This window comes from Taudactylus pleione, unplaced genomic scaffold (genome assembly GCF_031769625.1).
Source record: "Taudactylus pleione unplaced genomic scaffold, aTauple2 ptg000282l, whole genome shotgun sequence".
In the NCBI taxonomy this organism is placed as follows: Eukaryota; Metazoa; Chordata; class Amphibia; order Anura; family Myobatrachidae; genus Taudactylus; species Taudactylus pleione.
The window spans coordinates 1,382,341-1,402,673 of record NW_028284684.1 but is presented as its reverse complement, the minus strand read 5'-3'; the positions used below and the strand labels follow the sequence as shown (position 1 = coordinate 1,402,673).

Genomic DNA, 20,333 nt, shown 5'->3' with positions numbered 1-20,333 from the left:
TGAAAATTGCATTAGCGTCCGTCTCTGAATCAGGCACTCAGACTGGCCGGCTTGCGAACCCAGCCCAGGACTCTGCGTTGATCAATGCAGATCCTGGGCTGGCCACTCCCGGAAAACAGGGCGCCCCCGCACGGCCCCTTAAATGCCTCTGCCAGAGGCATTCAAGGGTCTGCGTGCTACTACGCAGGACCCATGCTGCACACTTGCAGAATGGGTCTTGCGCACGCACAGATTCCCGATAATTGCGTGCACTGCTGAATCAGGCCCTAAGCCTCCACTTATCAGTTTATAGCAGATATAGACATTACAGGTTACAGTATGCCACATAGCTCACCAGTGGCCCAAGTCTATATAACTTAACATCAGCTCCAGGCTATATGGGCCCTTTTACCTGCTGCTGGTGCTGCTTCTATTATATGTATGTGAATGTCAGGATCTTAGTATTAAGATACAATCTATCCTATACAAAGCACAGATCCTATGTTATTTTATTTTAAGTTGGGTACACACTGATAGATATATCACCCGATATATCTATAGTGCATCGCCCGGTGTGTACAGCGGATATGTCTGTGAACGACGTTGATATATCGGCCATTTGCTGGTGTGTACGGGCGACCCGCCGATCGCCTGTACACATGCTGCGGTACCCGGCGGTGATTGACAGCTCAATTGGGCAGGCGATTTAAATTCCCACCCATTTCAGCTGTCAAGCCCGGCACATCAATGGTAGCGATGGTGGACGAATTGTTAAGTGTGTATAAATTTACCAATCATCAGATAGGTCGGCTGACCCGTCGGCCTAGTGTGTACCCAGCTTTAGACTCTTAGGGGACAAATACCTCCTACAGAACAGTCTGTCCTCTGCAGTGTATCTTTGCTCATATTTCCAGGCTCCCCACAGTGGTTGAGCAATGATTGCTTACTGAAATACGCTGTAATGTTCGCAACTGGACATCATGTTGGCATATGGGGGAGAATTTGCCCCCTTATTGTTAAAAAGCAAGGCCACTCTGATTAATTTTTAGACATGATCTGTGTAGTGGAAGAAAGTAATTGAATGTGAGATCACTAATATAAATATATTTTGCACTTTACTTTAACTGAGCACTGTTCCGTTCATCAGCTATGCGGACCCTGAGCGAGGACACTATCCGGCTATTCCTTCAGCAGATTGCAGGAGCTATGAAGATGTTGCACAGTAAAGGCATCATTCACCGTGATCTGAAGCCCCAAAACATCCTTTTGTCATGTACGGGAGGCCGCAGGTCTAATCCCAACAGTATCCGTATTAAGATAGGTAAGACATCCACAGCTGTGACTGAGAGTTACTCCACACAAAAGTATTGTTTGGGAACCAGGTTTGGCTGACCATATCCCATCAAAAAACAATTTACAGTTTTTGGTGCAATTTATCTTCCTCTGCCTTTTGTTATATTAGTTATCAAGACATTTAGGGGCTGATGTAGAGTTAAATGATTGTATGTACACAATTCGGGTGTAAAATGTACCCGAAAAGAAAACACAATTTGCGCAGTATGTTCATCTGGATACATTACAAGATGCAAACAATATAAGGAGTGTGAAGGAGCGCTCCCAGTGTGCCTCTAATATAATATATGTCCCGTATACCAGTTCAGCAAATCCTTGATGAATAACAATTCCAGATCCAAATATGCCTTAGGACCCAACAATATTCTACAGCAATACTTCAGTCACTTTGATATATTTGTGTTGATGGACCTCAAAGAAATCATAAATACATACTTCTCATTGTACAGTTTTACACTATCAAAGTTGACATTTCAGTCCTTGTAATTGACTTTTTTCATCCACCATGTATCAATTCCACCAAACATAGGGCACAATGTGTCCTTCCCCAATATATGGAAAACTTTTTATTCCCTGTAGCGCTAGGCAATATTGACTAGTGATCACCAGGCAATAACTGCTAAGGTGGCCACATAATGTGAAAGAGGGTAACCTCACATTTATAGATGTAATTATGAGCGTGATAGGGCACATAGTGCCTTTCCGACCATATATACGTAAAATGTCTATTTTCCATAGCACAGGGTAGTATTGTCTGGTGATCACAGGTGTCCTCTTTCTAAAATGAGTGCCCCTTGTATATTTGTAGCCAGAATGCGGAAGATCTTCCCTCATGGCTGGATTACTTTTTCTGTAGTGCAAAGATAATCAGCATGATCATCACACCGTTTGAAATAGGACCCACCCTTACAAATGAGGGTACCCCCATCTTTCTAGGTGGTTGGGAGTTAGAGGGAATACAAGTCCCTACCGCAACCATTTTATTATTTTTCTTTCTGTTTTTTTCTTTCTGAAAAGTGACATTCTTGACAAGACCCGACGGCTGCTGGGTGTCCCCACCGGTAGTTGAGACTGGTGGTTGACAGACTAGGTTTTTTTAGTTTTTTTGGCCAGCTCGCCGCAGAATACAAGTGGGGCACGTCCTCTGCAGTCTTGCTGTGTACCCTGAGGACAAGCCCCACTCACCCTCCGCAGTGAAAGCCTGGTTAAAAATCAAATGTTTCCTGGTGCAGACCAAATGCCAAATCAGTTAAGTAATGTGAATAGGCAGCATAATCCACACTAACAGCAGGAGAAATCAAGATGCCCTCAGCCAATCAGAAGTGGCTGAAGATCATTGCCAGTGCGTATTGGGCATTAAGGGTCGTGCACCCACAAGATATACGGCTCTTTACAGAGGCGTAAGAATCTGTGTTGTGGTTTGGCTGAGAAAGTTGCAATGTATGCAGCCTACACTTGCATGCCCTCTTTATTCACCATTCCACCTAAGCATAAACACAATATGTGATCAAATCTGCTTATATGTGGAAGCACAAGGCTTTTTGTGCATATGTTCAGTTAAAAACATACGTCTTTTTATGCAAAAACGAAGCTTACCTCCAACTCTACATCATGTCTCTAATGATACAGAATATATATTGTGTTAAGCAACTTTAATATTGTCTCACCATTCAAAGAGCACAATCTCACCAAAATCTATATTTAATATATAATGGTTTATACACGGTTTCCATCATTGCAATGTTACTGTTAGTGACTGCTGGCCGTCTAAGATGTTATTATAAATAGAAGCAATATACCATATATCTCAAGCTTTGTAGGGCTCATTCCTGTTATGCTGGCTCTTTTTCAACTCCCTTTTCCTGGCGCCTTGCATGCAAGTATTTTATCTAGTTATTTATAGTTCCAGTGCTGTAGTCACAATTCTTGTTGGTCACTTTTATTGTTCTGAGCAGAAGGATTGTTCTAGACAGTGCTGCCAGCGCCTCCAACCATGTCGCTTTCCTCTGAGCCCACAGCTTTTCAGTCCACAAATCAAGTCTGACTTCTAGTCTTTAGTGTGTACACATAGGGCCTAATTCAGAGTTGGGAATAGAGAGAGAGATAGCACTTAACTGTGTACCTGGGCAAACCATGTTGCAATACAAAGGGTGTAAATACATACATTTTTTGCATGTAGGGTAAATACTGGCTGCTTTTGCATGTAGCTCACAAATACTGCACAGCTTTCTTATTACTCTACAATTTACATGTCAGTTTGGACACGTCCCTCCCAAAGCTATATCTCTCTGCACATTTTAAATCTGCCCCACCTGCAGTGCAGCATGGTTTCACCAAGATGATCAGTTGAGAGAGATCTCTCTCTCTATTCCCAACTCTGAATCAGGCCCATAGTACGTACATTTACCCTTTCTAGTGTGCATTGGCCTGGCATTAGATGCATTTTGTCCTGTGGGTCAGCTAGTACTTATTTATTAATCCATCCAGTATCTTAGACATAGAAGGGGAAATGTATCAAACCTTGGAGATAAAGCTGAGTTAGTTGCTTAAAGTAACCAATTGACATCGAACTGTCATTTCATAAACTGTGCTAGATAAGTGACAGAAGCTGATTGGTCGCTTTGCAGAAATTCTCCACTTTATCTCTCTCTGAGGTTTGATACATCTCCACCAGAGTATGATGGTTATTCTAAAGCAAATATGAGTACAGACATTTACAGGTCTCTTGCTGATGCTTAAGAAATAGGCTATATGTACGAGTATATAAGTTCTGCCAAATAAAGTCTACAGGCTGTGCAGCCACTTACTAAGATAAACATTTATTGTCTCAAAGTCTTGGTTAATAAAAATAATTTTTTAATGCAAAAATGTCTGTTCCTGGTGGCTTTTACTTGTCCGTTGTGTAGCTATAAAGCTGTGTTAGCTATTCTATTATGTTCATAAGGCAAAAGAGCTGCATTTGTTGCCCTAAAACCCATATTATGCGATATCTTAGGCAATTTCATAAAAGTAAATAGTAGAATTAATTTATTGGTAATAAGTACACGCCCCCTATAAAACATGCAGTAAATACTTCAGTTTTCCACAACATTTGATATTATGCCGGGTTTAGCTATCCCCTTTTTAACCCAAATGCTTGTTCTTATTTACAGCCGATTTTGGATTTGCAAGATACCTGCAAAACAACATGATGGCAGCAACTTTGTGTGGGTCCCCCATGTACATGGTAATCATTATTTCTATATGCTTCTTATGTGCTGCTAATTAGACATGTGGTGGTAATAATAATAATATAATAATAATAATTATTATTATTATTATTAATATAGGACCAACAAATTAGGCAACACTTTACAATAGTTTAATCCTTCACATTAGACCCTGCCCAAGCACAACATACAGTCTAACTTCTCTGCAACACACAAACATACAACTTGGAATTAATTTTACATGCCACTAATCAACCTACCAGTATGTATTTGGACTGTGGGAGGAAACCAGAGTACCCAGAGGAAACCCTCACAAACAGGGAGAACATACAAACCCTACACCAATGATGACATGGTCAGAATAGAACCCATGGCCCTGACGCTGTTAGGCAGCAGTGCTAAACATTAAGCTATTTTGTGCATGGCCATAACTAGGGTCCTCGCACAGGGCCCTGGTGGCGGCACCATCGCTGCCCCATAGCACATGCATGTGGCTGGCAGGGTTTCTATAACAGCATCCTGTAGCCAGTAGCACTACTGAAGAGCCGCCTGGAGCATCCAAGGAACACTCCAGGCAGGCACTTTGCAGCCTGTAGAGCTGCAGGCAGTGTCGGTGCCACCACCTCCTAGGCATAACATCATGGGTTTAGGTGGCGGTGCTGGCACAGGGCGCACTGCCACCCCGTTACAGCGCTGATTGTGTGTTGGCTAACCACTGTGCCAAACACAGGAATTCGATCGAAATTTGCACAACCACAGTGGGCCTTCCTGCTACATGTCAGCCAATTGACTCACTGGGGTATATTTACTAAAGGTCAATTTTAATCGATTTAAAATCGATCAAAAGCAATTAACATCGATGTTGTGTTTCTGAAGCTAAATCACACATTTACTTAAAAAAACTAATACTTAAAAAACTAAATACAAAATTGTCTTTTACTAAATGTGTGAGTAAGCCCCAGAAACCAAACATCGTTTTTTAAATCGATTAAAATTGACCTTTAGTAAATATACCCTACACATTCACGAAGAGTCACCAATCAACCACATTTTCCATCCTGCAAAGTTACTTACTACAGTTAATATTTGATATATTGTATTATGGCCATTGTAAAAAATATAAATCATCCCCATTAATTGAGCAGGTCTGCACGAGTATGGCCAACTTTAGTGACAGTGAAGAGATTAATTTTGCTTGCATGTGGGATTTATTAGGAAATGGTAATTAGTTCTCATAAAGACCCAAACTAGATAGCATCACTTTTAACATATTGTAAACATATGTAGTATTTATAAGTGTATTAAAAGAGCCAGGCAGTTTTGGAACCTGTTCTGTTTAATAGAAGCTATAATTCTGCAATACTCTCACATTATTGCCTGTACTACCTTGCTTTATGGTAGTTTAATCAAATCATTTCTACCATAATATTATATTAGCTTATTCTTAGCTTAGAACCCCATGCCAGAGATGTAGCTTGTTTATATGGTAGCTATGTTATAATTCCTTTTTCTTTTCTTTGTGTTTTGTTTAAATAAGCGGCGACCAGATTTATTGTCTCATCAAAATCTGCATTTGTATTGAAATATGTTGTTTTTAGACCAAATAAATAGTTGTTTTTAGGTTCCTCTTCTTGTGTGTATTATCAAAGTGAATGCATAGAAAGGTTGTATCAATTATAGCATCGGATCAACTGCGTGAACATAATATCAATTATAGCATCGGATCAACTGCGTGAACATCGGACATCAGAGTAACCCTCAGATCACTGATGCTGGCCGGTGAGATCATGCTGCCAGGGCCAGTGAAGCTGCGTCCAAGGACACGGCCCCTGGCTTTGGCACGTCCAGAACACAACCCTGTTTTCGGGAATGCAGCCCGTTGCCACCCCCAGGTGCCAGCAGCATGTCAATCATGCTATGGCGTTTGGGGCACTGAAAGAGACATCACACAATCAGATCTGCAAGCATCGGGCATGTACGTAAATATCACATTTACATAATCTCTGTATTACTGTAGGCTCACAATTACCTATAGACATTACATACAAGTAGAAACCCAACATTACTATGACAAGCTTCATAAATATCTTCATTTTTTTATATATACAGTGCATCTGGAAAGTATTCACAGTGCTTCACTTTTTCCACATTTTGTTATGTTACAGCCTTATTCCAAAATGGAATAAATTCATTTTTGTCCTCAAAATTCTACACACAATACCCCATAATGACAATGTGTAAAAAAAAGTTTTTTTGAGATTTTAGCAAATTTAATAAAAAAATAAAAACTTAAGAAATCACATGTACATAAGTATTCACAACCTTTAACTAAAATCGTTCATTTACTAAATGTAATGAACGATTTTTTTGAACTACAAATGATTTTTGCATATTCCTTTACTGAAAATCGTTGAGTTGGTCAGTCTGACTGAACTACAAACGTGAACACGCATGAACGATAATCGTTCATTGTTTTAACTCAGAAAGTGAACGATTTTTTCAACGATTGAACGATATCGTTATCAATAATCGTTCAAAAAATCGTTGTGTGTGTATGCACCTTTTAGGTATTTTTTTAATTTTATTAAATTTGCAAAAATCTCAAAAAAACTTTTTACACATTGTCATTATGGGGCATTGTGTGTAGAATTTTGAGGACAAAAATTTATTTATTCCATTTGGGAATAAGGCTGTAACATAACAAAATGGGGAAAAAGTGAAGCACTATGAATACTTTCTGGATGCACTGTATTTGCGTTTCTCATCTAATGATTAAAGCAAGTTGATGCAATAACAGACAAACTGTTCTGTTTGTCTGTCATTGCATGGTTAGCCCTAGTAAGCATCCCAACAATTTCTTTAGAATTTAGCTACTAAGAGCACTGGCCCTGATTCAGAGTGCTGAATCAGGGCCGTCCTTCTCTTTTTTTAGAGCGGCCTCCTGGCCACTCGCATAGCTGTGGGTGACCACCCACAGCTATAGCGAGCGGCCAAAAAGATGGTCGCGATGGTCAAGACCATCGCGACCATCGGGCTTGCGACGAGACCCTTGTGGTAGGGTCTCGTTGCCGCAAGCTCTGGAGTGCTTTTGGCTCTATCAGAGCCGAAAGCACTCCCACTGACATCACTTGTGATGTCAGTGGGGCTGGCCCCAGACGGTAGGCGTTCCCATGGGAACGCCTCCGTCTGGCCAGCCTCACCCCCGGCACGCCCACCACTCACCATCGATAGCACGCCCCCTTTGGTACGAGACCCATAGTGACGGCTTGGCCGTCGCTATCCGGGTCTCGCGCATGCGCACGACGGAGGCGGGTCTGTCGTGCGCATGCGCACTGGGCCAACATCGACCCGGGTCTGAATCAGGCCCGCTGTTCCATGTTTTTTCATATCATCCACCAATCCAACAGTTTCCATTAATGTTAAAAGCTAAACATAATAAAGTAAATGTATAGAATGTACTGCTACACAACATCAGTTAATGAAACAAATTAGCTTTCTTGGTATCTGCATTTACTGTCATCCACTCAGACTGTACTATTACCCAAATTGTATACATGGTCTGTCAGTTACAGTACCCTGACTATGGGGTCTATTACTAAGCCTTGGATGGAGATAAAGTGAACGGAGATAAAGTACCAACCAATCAGATCTTAATGGCCATGTCACAGGATGTGTTTGAAAAATGACAGTTAGGAGCTGGTTGGATGGTACCTTATCTCTGTCGACTTTATCTTCCATCCAAGGCTTAGTAAACAGACCCCTATGTCACATCTGCTAGAGGGGTAATTCTTTATAACTCCTGGCAGTTGGGTAACACTGCAAAAATAAATAGTTGGCACACAGCCAATACTGGTCAGAAGTCAAACCTGGATGTCAGTCAGGTCATGTCCCATTCTTCTGCTTTGGTACATGTTATTTATACAGTATGATTCACTGCACACGCCTAAACATTACACATGTACTCTCTGATCCTAAACAGCTTTCTTATTGACAGGTCCATGAACACAGTGCATAACGTGTTACATGTGCTTCTGCTAATAATTGCATTTTTCATGACTAAAGAATATAAATATATATTTTCTAATGACCGGTTTAATAGTTGTTCTATTTGACTGTCCTACTACTTTCTAGGGGCAGATAGCAGTTAGGTTACATCATTTGCAATATAGGTACTAAATATATAATTTATGTCTTAGCAAATGGTAACAACTGTAGTAAGAATCTTACCGATTACAATTTGTAGTTTTAAAATGGCATTTGTTTTGCAAAAAAGTAGAAACACGACTGAAAAAGCACGTTAAAGCTTTTTTTGTGTGTGTGTGGTAGGTCATTGGGGGAGACCTAGGTATCACGGATGTGTTCACGTATAGTGACTGCAAGAAAAGGACATTCAGTATTCAGCCAAACAAATCATTGCTGCACTGCATTCAAATGCATGTATCAATGCGAGAGTGTATGGAGTCATTGTAAACAATGGGTTCAGTTATGAGACACATTTACATGTGTTGTACTAGCGCTAAAAAGATTTGAGGTCTATAGTCAGTATTTTGGCAATGACTATATCAACAGTACAATATTAGCACCAGTATACTGACACTGACTATATCAACAGTACAATATTAGCACCAGTATACTGACACTGACTATATCAACAGTACAATATTAGCACCAGTATACTGACACTGACTATATCAACAGTACAATATTAGCACCAGTATACTGACACTGACTATATCAACAGTACAATATTAGCACCAGTATACTGACACTGAATATATCAACAGTACAATATTAGCACCAGTATACTGACACTGACTATATCAATAGTACAATACCAGCATCGGTATGCCCACACTGACTATATCAACAGTACAATACTGGCACAAGTATGCCGACACTGACTAAATTAACAATACAATACCGGCAACAGTATGCCAACACTGACTAAATCAACAGTACAATACCAGCACAGTATGCCGACACTGACTATATCACCAGTACAATACCGGCACCAGTATACCGACACTGACTATTTCAACAGTACAATACCAGCACAGTATGCCGACACTGACTATATCAACAGTACAATACCGGCACCAGTATGCTTACACAGTTTTAATTCTTGTTAAAGCATATTCACTGGTTCGTCATTATAATTTTAAGGATGCTGCTTTCACTTAGTGTATAATACCAACCCGTTGGAAATGCTGTAAGTAGCATTACAACCATGGCGGTATTGTAATGTCGATATGGGTAGTGTAGACATTCTGACCATTCACCTGCTATATGTATCCTGTTAAAAATGCTACTTAAATACACAAAATTATTGCCAGTGTGTATGAGGCTTTAGGCTGCTGTTACTCCTGAGCCTTGGAACCAGGATTTTTTAAAATGCAGCAGATATTTGCTGTAAAAGTATCTCTAAAGCATGTGGCATCTGCTCTTTAGGGACACATTAGGGTTCCGATGTAAACCTTACGTGTTTCTCTAACTCACTGTCTGGGGGACACTTGATATCATGGGGTTTAGAGGGCGCTGCCCCTTACACCCCATGATATGAATGCCAGCAAATATGAGAATTCAGAATGTAATGCTTTCTGAATAACTACAAATACGCCTGAAGAGACAGAACATGAGAGGGAAGGGGTGTTCTCACGTAGGCAAAGTTCAGTAAGGGGGCGTGTTTATGCAAATGTGGTGATGCAGACCAGCATGTCAGCCTATGAACGTCTGTTAGGAATCATATTTCTTGCACCTAGTATATTTTTCCGGGCCGCTCACTTTGGAGTGATGTCGCCCATTTTACTTCCAACTTTGCATCAGCCCTTAGGTCTTTCCAAACATTGTAATCCTTAGGAACACTACATGTAACTTTTTTATCTAGCAAATCAATAAAGTGACTGCCCTCCAGGCCACTGCAATTAAAATGAAAAGTAGAACACTAACTAAAATTCACACAAAAGCTGTAGAAAGCCATTGATTACGAATATAGGGCTATCCCTAGCAGACAGATACGTTTGAGAAAAGCTCATGAAAACGTCCCTAAAGTTGTTTGATTTGTAACCAGCAGATATGACTGTAACACGGATCTTCGTGGTAGCTGTACTGTATGATGGTGAATGATAAGCAGTTGCAAGTAAGCCACAAAAAACCATAGCCTTTTCATATTTATTTCACCAGGCACCTGAAGTGATTATGTCCCAGCACTATGATGCCAAGGCTGATCTGTGGAGTATTGGCACCATCATCTACCAGTGCCTGACTGGCAAGGCTCCATTCCAGGTAGGTCTCATGTAGAGAATGAATCCTTCACTGTGTGGTTTACTGTGAAATAAATGAGTTCCTGGTATTTTACGTTGATAGCCTGCATGGTACCTTACAGGGTTTGTAAAGCAATGTAATGTGGACTACTGCTGAGTCTTGAAAATTGTCTCCCTTTTGTTAACCCTGATCAAATGAACTCAGACTTTCATCTAACTCACAGACAGGGTAACAAAAGACTTATATGTCAGCACCTGTCAGTAGTATACATCTCTAAGAGAAACTGACTCCAGTCTATGTAATGAGAACCAGGCAGTGTTTCATGCTTTCATCAGATTTGGCCAAGGTACCAGAGCATGAGGGGGTACAGTTTGCCACAACACTGAGTTTCATGAAATATTTCATAAGTGCTGTTGGTAGCCTTGTTTTGAAAATGGCTGACACAGTAGTGCAAGCCGGACGAGGACTACAATTTTAAAGCGAGTCACTATTGCTCTCTTTCACTTCTCTGCTGTGGGAGGGAGGTGCTTCTCCAAATTAAGCAGAGCTTGAGTGACAGCTTTGCAGATTTGCTATGCAGAAATGCGTTGTGTGGATTGGGTGACATACAGAGGGGCAATGCCATGATGTCAGTTAATCACATACCTGCAGAATCGGCTTTTTCACCTGCAAGAGATCCCATCAGAGTCTGTAATGGAATGGGTGCTAGGGCGGTAACACGTTACTTTTTAGCTGTGTTGCAGTTATCTTTCTGATACCTAAGGAAGGAGAAGGTCACATGGCGTATAGTAGGGAAATCCATGTTTTGACAGTACAAATGTACATTGGGTGATGTAGATGTTGGAAACCATAGGAACATCTTTGAGCGAGTGACGCCTAGAGAGCTGCCGCTCCCCCTACACCCTGCTCTCTAAACGTTTACCAGCTAGAGGGGAGGTGCGCACTTTTCACTCAGCTGTCTTCCTGGTGAAGTCCTGCACAGCTTGGGCAAGAAATGGTGGTTGTTCTGCATCTCTCGATGTTTAAAATAAAATACACATAGTGTATAAGCAATGATTTGCTTAATTTGCAGACAGCTGTTAAGCAATTAAAAGAAAATAATTCTTAATTTAACTGACTCCAGTCTTAATCTGGGTGCCAGACAAACAATTATGTAGTCATGTCTGCACAGGATTAATCCCCATTCTTCCCCTAGCACAATCAAAATGTTCTACATGTCGGAGGACATGTACATATGGGCTTTGAAAAAGAACACTAGTTAAAGCATGAACGAAACCTTATTCTTTGTTTTTTCGTCTTACATTTCTGCATCTCAAAACTTCCTTGCAGCTGTGTTTGTCCCTATAGCAGTCCTTATATTTTTTCTAGCGTTAGCGCTCTGGATGGTGGCGGCAACTTCTAAATTGATGCAAAGTGAACATTTCTCAGAAAGTGTATGTGTTTACAGGTCTATTTTCTCTATTTTTATTTTTTTTACACTTTTATTATCAATGCTCATGTTATCGGCTTTATGAGAGCATGCTGAATGGGTGTACAGGGCCTGACAAAGGTAGTCTATAATACCAGGTTCTAAGTAGGGATGTGCAGGCTCGGATAGGTTCGAATTTTCCCGCCAAGTTCAGATTTTTCTCGACAAAAATCGGGTCTCAGAAAGAGGCAAAACATCATCATTCCTGGACAAAAGTCCATGGAAGATGATGTTTGTCCATGAAAGATGACATTTTGCCTCTTTCTGAGACCCGATTTTTTGCGGGAAAATTCGAACCTATCCGAGCCTGCACATCCCTAGTTCTAAGTAACTATTTATTAAATATTGTGATAGACAAATGAACTGTGTCCTGGCACGGTTCAAGTCCAGAGCACAACATCGTTTCAAGGGTACTGCACAGCAAATGAAACACAATATAGCTGAGTTGGAAAAAGTTTATATTGTAAAAAAATCCCCCATGAGTTGCCTGTGACTATTCTACACATACTGTATTAAGTACTACATAAGCTGGTCCTCCAAGGTACAAGGTGTACAAGAGCAAATACTGAATAAAAATATTATTTTTCCATGGCTTACAGGCTCCCAGAGATGCCTGTACCGATGATAATTGATTGTCGCTAATATTTTCCTATAGATCAATGACTCATGAAGAATAATTCTAAGAAAATTTGTAATTATACAAAGTGCAATTGATAGTTTTCAACAAAAAAGGCTCATTCATCAGTGACTCTGTGATGCAGTTCATTTGCAGTGGTGATCAGGAGCTGGACCCGCACTTGTGTTGTGTATTCTCTCTCTTCCCTCATTTAAGTAAATGTTTCCAAAACACAACTCTGATAACCTAAGCAGTCCCTTCAACTGATTGCATCATCAAGTTAGTTGCAACATGTCCATTCCACCTCATTTATGCAGAATCATGTTCACTGAAAGTCATGTAAATCACCTGTCTTATGTTTTCTGGTAATAGAAACAAATGATGCAAGCATTCCTGCATATTGCCTGTGTCCTATTATGTAGATAATTGACCATTTCTGCATATGAACACATTGTGCTGCTCAACTTCTCAGAACGTGGGTGAGTCCATTCTATGAAATAAAGTGAAAACTGTGAAAAGCATTTGAGGAAAGGAAACATATATTTGTTATTGCCTGTTAAACGGACAGCTGGAGAAACTACAAGAAAGCCTATCTGTCAGCCGCCAGCGATGGTATCAGCTCCTCTGCATATATTTAGGGTTTCTAACTTCTAGGAACTGCACTGACCAAACATTTTCCTATACAGTGAACTAGTATAGCGGCAGGAATTTGAGACCTTTAGCTGGGCCCCATGTTTCCTGGATTGCAGCTCTCAAGCAAAACTCAGCAACTGCTCTTTTCTAGGTTAACTCTTGCAAGCCCTAATTCTTGTTCATTTTATACGTCTGTAATTGGTCCAGCACAGGACTAATTTTATGCTGTCTTGGCTTACTGCAGGAGTTGGACTAACTAGTTTAAGAGCACCTGGATCTGCATACGCTGTAGAATTTTCTAAGTCCTAATCTTCACAACAAACATAACCCCCAGTTGGGAAAATGAAGACGAATGTGAAAAACGTGAAGCCAGCATGATTTTTTTTAGGAAACCGCAGAAAAAACCTGATACTTTCCTCATTTTTTATCTCAACACTCCAATATCTCATTCCTCTGTTTCTAACCCCCTCCCAATCCAAAGTCCTTTGTAAATGACCTCCTGATAGGGAATACATAAGATGGTACTAATAGATATGATCTGAATATTAATTTACAATTTACATAAGGTTTATAAGAGCTATTTTAATTTTTTTACAGAAAACAGGTAAATAGATATATAATAACTAAAGGGGGTCTCCCCTCTTACAATGTGTATATTATTGCAACTTGTCCTTTTCTGTATCTAGTGGATGAGCATAAATGCGCACAGCGAGCGATCATACGGCAAAGAACACAAATGCACAGCCATGCAGAGTCATACAGTAAATGAACGCATCTCACTTACCACCAAAATGGCGGATTGCGGAGGGAAATGAGCATTCTGCCTTAGGCAGGGTACAGTAATGTGATGATTACTGTACGGAATAGGCGGAATTGCGCCTCTAACAGCCATGTCATTTTCGGGTGGTCTGGGCCTGGTGTAAATCTGTGGTGACAGTGATGACTTCTGCCAGATCGAGTGATATGTATGTGATTGGTAGCTTGTAAAACGCTCTGCTGGCAATGGCTGGTCTTCGTCTCCCGGGCACAGAATACGCTTCTGCAAGATTCCGTGACTATTTCAAAAATTAATTTTCTTTTTGGTGTTGCATATGTGAAATGGGGGCATGTCTGTGCTGTGTTAGACAGGTTCTAGTTTTTGAAAGGATACATAAATCATCCATTGGAATGCAGCCGCATATGCAGCCCCGCCCACTGGATTGCATATTGATTATAATTGCCAATCTACGTACACGCAAAAATATGCTTTCTACTTCAGGGTCCATAGGGGGTCCACAGGGTTGACCTTGGGGATATAGCTGGATCAGGATCCATGGGCACCACACAGTTAAGCTTTTAGCTCCCAGGATGCACTTGGGTCCTCCTCTATACCCCGCCCCCGAGCCACAGGCACCTCAGTGTAAGCTGGTGCCCGGCCGGAGTCGGTCACCGCGCAGGGGGGCTGCAGGAGCAGCCCCCAGAAGCTTTTTATTTTCTAATAGATTTTATTTATTTTAGTTTCTCTTTTTACTACAGACGGCAGCGAAGGGCTGTCTGTACAGACGCCCACGCTGCCGCTCTGATCCCCGACTGGCGCCGCGACACCAGTACTGATCTGGGGATCGCGGCGGGAGGACAGAGTCCGTACTAGCCGGACTCTGTCTACCTCCCAGGACTGCTGCCGGAGTCGCCGGGGATTCAGGTAAGCCGCGCGTCGCTGGCTAGCGGCGGCGCGCGGAATACCTTAAATGCAGTCCTTTAGCCTCCGGTCCTGGGGACAGACCGGAGGCTGCTGGCAGTGGCGGCGGGCCCCCCCATAACCCGTGGGACCACTAGACCACCAGGGATAACCGGCAAGCGGGAAGCCAGCATCCCTGGGGTTAATGGCCAGCCAGGGGAGGAAGCCTTCCCTGTTCAGCGGCTCCTCCCCTCAGCTCAGCGCGCTTTTCAGCCTGCATGTCTAGCGTCCCTGAGCTGCAGTTCACTCGGCCACTCCTCCTCTGAGGTCTCTGGCGGCCATTTTTTTCTACATGTGGCAGCGCAGATCCCTCAGGGAGCACGCGGACCGGTCCCCCTGTGTACCTCTCCCCTGTTAGGACGGCGTACACAGCACTATAGCCCTCCCAGACACTGAATCTGGGCGGTTGAGTGTAGTGTAAAGGTGCAGTGAGTATATCTTCCTGCATGGTATGTGACTTTTGCTAGTGCTGCTGTCTGTATTTTTCTCTTATTACTGTCAGCTTATATCTATCTCTTTCCTTCTTCCTTAGCCCTACAGGTGTGGAGGAGGGGCTTTTCTACTAACCTCACATATATAAATCAAGTATTTGTGAGGTCTGTCACATACAGTTGTGTGCTACACAGTGCCATATTCAGGACTGTTGTTCAGCACACAGGGAAGTGCAGTTCTTTTTTCCTCTATTGCCATATATATTTTGTCTGTACATTATATTTGGTTATGTCTGAGGGTGAAGTTGAGCACTCTGGGACTCCAGTGTTGTTTTCCTGCAGGCGCTGCTCTGCGGGATCACATAGGGAAGAGGCATCTCTGGATGGCCTTTATGAGCGGTGTCAGTTGACTCCTGGTCAATCCAGACCCCCTATGACACAGGAGCCACCATGGGCTATGTTTTCACAGGTGCTGGTGTTTCTGGCGGACCGCCTTGCGGCTCCGTCTGCTGTCCCTACGAGGACTCTGTCCCAGCCTACCATTTCCCATTACCAGTGTACCCCGCAATTATTGCAGAGTTCCTCTGGGTCACAGACTGTGGACCCTTATTCAGGATTGCCTATCTATTTTCAGGCCACTCCTGCTACACAACAGTCTGTGGTGCCTTTCCAGACCAATGTGGCAGCTCCTCCACCATGGGTGGACGTGCTCTCCAGTTCAGTCCAGAGTCTGGCAGCTGCATCTTCGACTTTTCAGTCGATGCTGCACAATGACAGGTCTGCAGGGGCGTCTAAGCGTGCACATAAGTTGCATGCGGCGCAGATTTCGGACACTGAGGGGTCCTCAGATGAGGGTGATGTCCAGGACGACTCCGATTCGTACACCTCGGCTCAGGAGTTGGAATCTCGGTCGTCTATTAATGTACGAGCTCTGGTTAGGGCGGTGCGTGCCATTCTCCTAATAGAGGATGAGGCACCTGATCCTAAGTAGAAATTCCCTAGTAAACTAAGGTGACTTCGGCGGTATTCCCCCTATCTGATCAATTAACGGATCATATGGCGGTGGCTTGGCAGACACCCAGTAAGAGATTTGTGCCTCAAAAGAGGTTGGCTTCCAATTATCCATTCCCGGAGGCGCATTGTAGGAAGTGGGTAGCTCCACCGGCGGTGGATTCCCATGTCACACGCCTTATTAAGAGTGCTACGCTGCCAATACCGTCAGTTTCCTCGTTAAAGGATCCCACGGACAGAAAGGTTGAGGCTTGCCTTAAGTCTATTTATTCCCTCTCGGGAGCAATTGCTCGCCCGTCCATGGCCATTTCCTGGTGGCTAAGGCCATTAGGGTTGGGCCAATGCCTTAGGGGACACTTTTCCTGAGGATACTCAGGAAGTCCAGAGGGCATTACTAGGACAGATGAGTGATGCGGCTTCTTATATTGGAGAAGCTTCCTTGGACGCTAGTCTGCTAACCTCTAGGGTGTCGGCTGCGGCTGTGCATGCCCGCCGCTCCTTATGGCTGAGGTCCTGGAGAGCAGACGCTGATTCAAACAAGGGCCTGGAGGCCTTACCTTTTAATGGGGAATTACTTTTTGGTCCAGACTTGGATAGGATCGTGGATAGACTGGCTAGGTCCAAGAAACAAGCTTAGAGTGCCAGGCGTCCCTCTTCCAAACAGGAAGATAAGCCTTCCGCCTGATGGGACGGGCCTCCCTCTGGGGGATCCCAGAGGGGAGGCCGACTTCTTCATTTCGCCCAGAGCTGGTTCAATACCACCACCGATGCCTGGGTGCGAGAAGTGGTCTCCCAGGGGTACGCCCTGTCTTTTCGGCGCAGACCGCCTCACTAGTTTTTCTGCACGAGTCCTTCTCAGGACATAGCCAAGGCTATGCTGATCAGGGAAGCTATAGACTCCTTGCTGACTGCAGGGGTCATTGTACCTGTTCCACAATCTCAGCATGGGATGGGGTACTATTCTGCTGTTTCTGGTACAGAAACCCAATGGCTCCCATCGACCCGTTCTAAATTTAAAGTCTTTGAACAGGTTTCTCAGGATTCCCAGGTTCAGAATGGAAACCTTGTGTTCCATAATTCTGGCTATGGAACCAGGGGATTACATGGTCTCCCTGGATATCCAGGACGCTTACCTCCATGTGCCGATAGCAACGTCACATCAGAGGTGTCTGCGGTTCGCTCTGTTGCACCGTCACTACCAGTTCCGGGCTCTCCACAGCGCCGAGGGTGTTCACCAAGGTGATGGCAGTTATGGCTGCCCACCTTCGGAACCAGGGGGTACGGTTGTTAGCGTATCTGGACGACCTCCTATTGCTGGCAAGCTCTCCGGAGGTTCTGCTGCAACATCTCCAACTGACGGTGGCTTGTCTGCAGATGCACGGGTGGTTAATAAATTGGAGGAAGTCATCCCTGATCCCATCTCAGCAGATGGTCCATCTGGGGGCCCTCCTAGACTCTCATCAGCAGCGGATCTTTCTAACTCCAGAAAAGGTATCTTCCCTACAGTTGCGGATACGCAGTTGCCTGGATTGTGCCAGTCTTTCGGTACACTCGGCAATGAGAGTGCTGGGTTCCAGGGTGTCGGCATTCAACATGGTGGAATTTGCCCAGTTTCACTCCAGGCCTCTGCAGAGGCTGATTCTAGCAAACTGGAATGGGTTGCCTCACCGGATCCGGTCACAGACCCTGGTGCTATCTCCGGATGTACGACAGTCCCTGAATTGGTGGCTTTAAACAGCTCACCTTCTCGAGGTTCGCCCCTTTTGGATCCCGGACTGGGTTCGGCTCACGACAGATGCCAGTTTTCGGGGTTGGGGGCGGTGACAGGCTCCTTGTCACTTCAGGGTCGTTGGACAGCGGAGGAAGCGGCTCTCCCCATTAATGTTCTGGAACTAAGAGCCGTGTACAGGGCTCTGCAGTCGGCCGGCACCACTCTTCACGGAAGGGCGGTGCAAGTGCAGTCAGACAACGCCACCACGGTGGCGTACATCAATCACCAGGGAGGAACTCGCAGCCGGGCTGCGATGGCAGAAGTGTCTCACATCCTAACCTGGGCGGAGTGCCACTTTCCAGCGATCTCTGCAGTCTTCATTCCCGGAATCCTCAATTGGGAGGCAGACTTCCTCAGCCGTTACGACGTGCATCCAGGGGAATGGTCGCTTCATCCAGAGGTATTCCAACTACTCATGGACAAGTAGGGACTGCCGGAGATGGACTTGATGGCCTCTCGTCACAATCACAAGTTGCCCGTGTACAGGTCAAGGACAAGGGACGACGGCGCCAGTCTGGTGGACGCTCTGTAGGTCAGATGGACGTTTCAGCTGGCATATCTGTTTCCTCCGATATCCCTTCTGCCTTGGGTCCTGCGCAAGTTCTAGCAGGACAGAGGCACTCTGGTACTGGTGGCCCCAGCGTGGCCAAGACGTCCGTGGTACTCCAACCTACAGAGTCTGTCCATCGACGTTCCGTACCTTCCTCCTCAGCGGCAGGACTTGTTGTCTCAGGGGCCCTACCTTTACCCGGATCTGGGTCGTCTGTCTTTGACGGCGTGGCTCTTGAGACGGCCGTCTTAAGGTCCCGGGGCTTTTCTAGTTCCGTTATTTCCACCATGCTGAGGGCAAGTTCTTACCATATCTCTTGTTTTTATTGGGTGTCTGTTAGTATTTAGTATGTTAGTATAGTCCCTGGGGGTGCAGAGAAGTGGTGATGTGTACTCAGAGCCATAATGTATTTATTTATTAACAGTTTCCTATACAGTCAGGTGCATAAATATTGGGACATTGACAGAATTTCCCTTAAAAAGTGGGAGGCACATATAGAAATCGTTGTAATTCCCTCACCGTTCACCTGATTTGGATGTAATTACCCTCAAATTAAATCTGAAAGTCTGCAGTTAAAGCACATCTTGTTTGTTTCATTTCAAAGCCATTGTGGTGGTGAATAGAGGCCAAAATATGAAAATTCTGTCAATGTCCCAATATGTATGCACCTGACTGTATAGTGCAGCATTTCGCGCTTTACAATTGGAACATTAATAGAACAAAACTGGGTAATAACAGACAGATATATAGGTAGGAAGGCCCTGCTCGCAAGCTTACAATCTATAAGATGTATTTATTTATGTATATTTCAATGTACAAAGAAACCAGGAGGGTGCAGGAGGGGACTCGGAGTACTGAGTGTTGTTTCACTGCACCTGGGCGATATTCTGTTAGATTGGTGGAATCTGAAAATTTTCTTAAAAGTCTGTTTAATGGAACCACAATACATTTTAACACCATAGTCTTAATATTATAATTCTTTATTTGGGATATAAACATGTCTTTTTTTGTTGTGCCTTCCTTAGAAAAAAAAAAATAGACTTCTCTGTATTTATATCAAACTCTGTTAGTCCTAGATACTTGAGGACAAACATAAGGAAAAATTAAGGCAACATTTCCATTTGTCATTCTTAAAGTATATGACACATTTTACAGTGTAAGGGGAGAGTCCACTATTCAGGTCCAGCTGCCAAATTCATAATTTATAGCGCAGAACGTTTTCAGGTTACAATCACACCAGGCACATAAATCTAAGCACTGGTTATTGAGAGCTTATTATAGATGTGGTGTGCTGCCCCTAGTGGATCATTTTATGTTTTTCTGCTGCTGTCACT

General features: G+C 43.5%; 1 protein-coding gene across 1 annotated transcript in view; it reads left to right on the top strand.

The window, feature by feature from the left end:
• Nucleotides 1-20,333, top strand: part of ULK1 (unc-51 like autophagy activating kinase 1) — a 95,583-nt gene that overhangs the window by 37,103 nt on the left and 38,147 nt on the right. Inside the window, exons 6-8 of the mRNA XM_088482088.1 lie at nucleotides 1,127-1,300; nucleotides 4,485-4,558; nucleotides 10,722-10,823. Of these exons, the coding sequence (XP_088338214.1) occupies nucleotides 1,127-1,300; nucleotides 4,485-4,558; nucleotides 10,722-10,823 (350 nt within the window). The remainder of the gene's footprint in view (nucleotides 1-1,126; nucleotides 1,301-4,484; nucleotides 4,559-10,721; nucleotides 10,824-20,333) is intronic.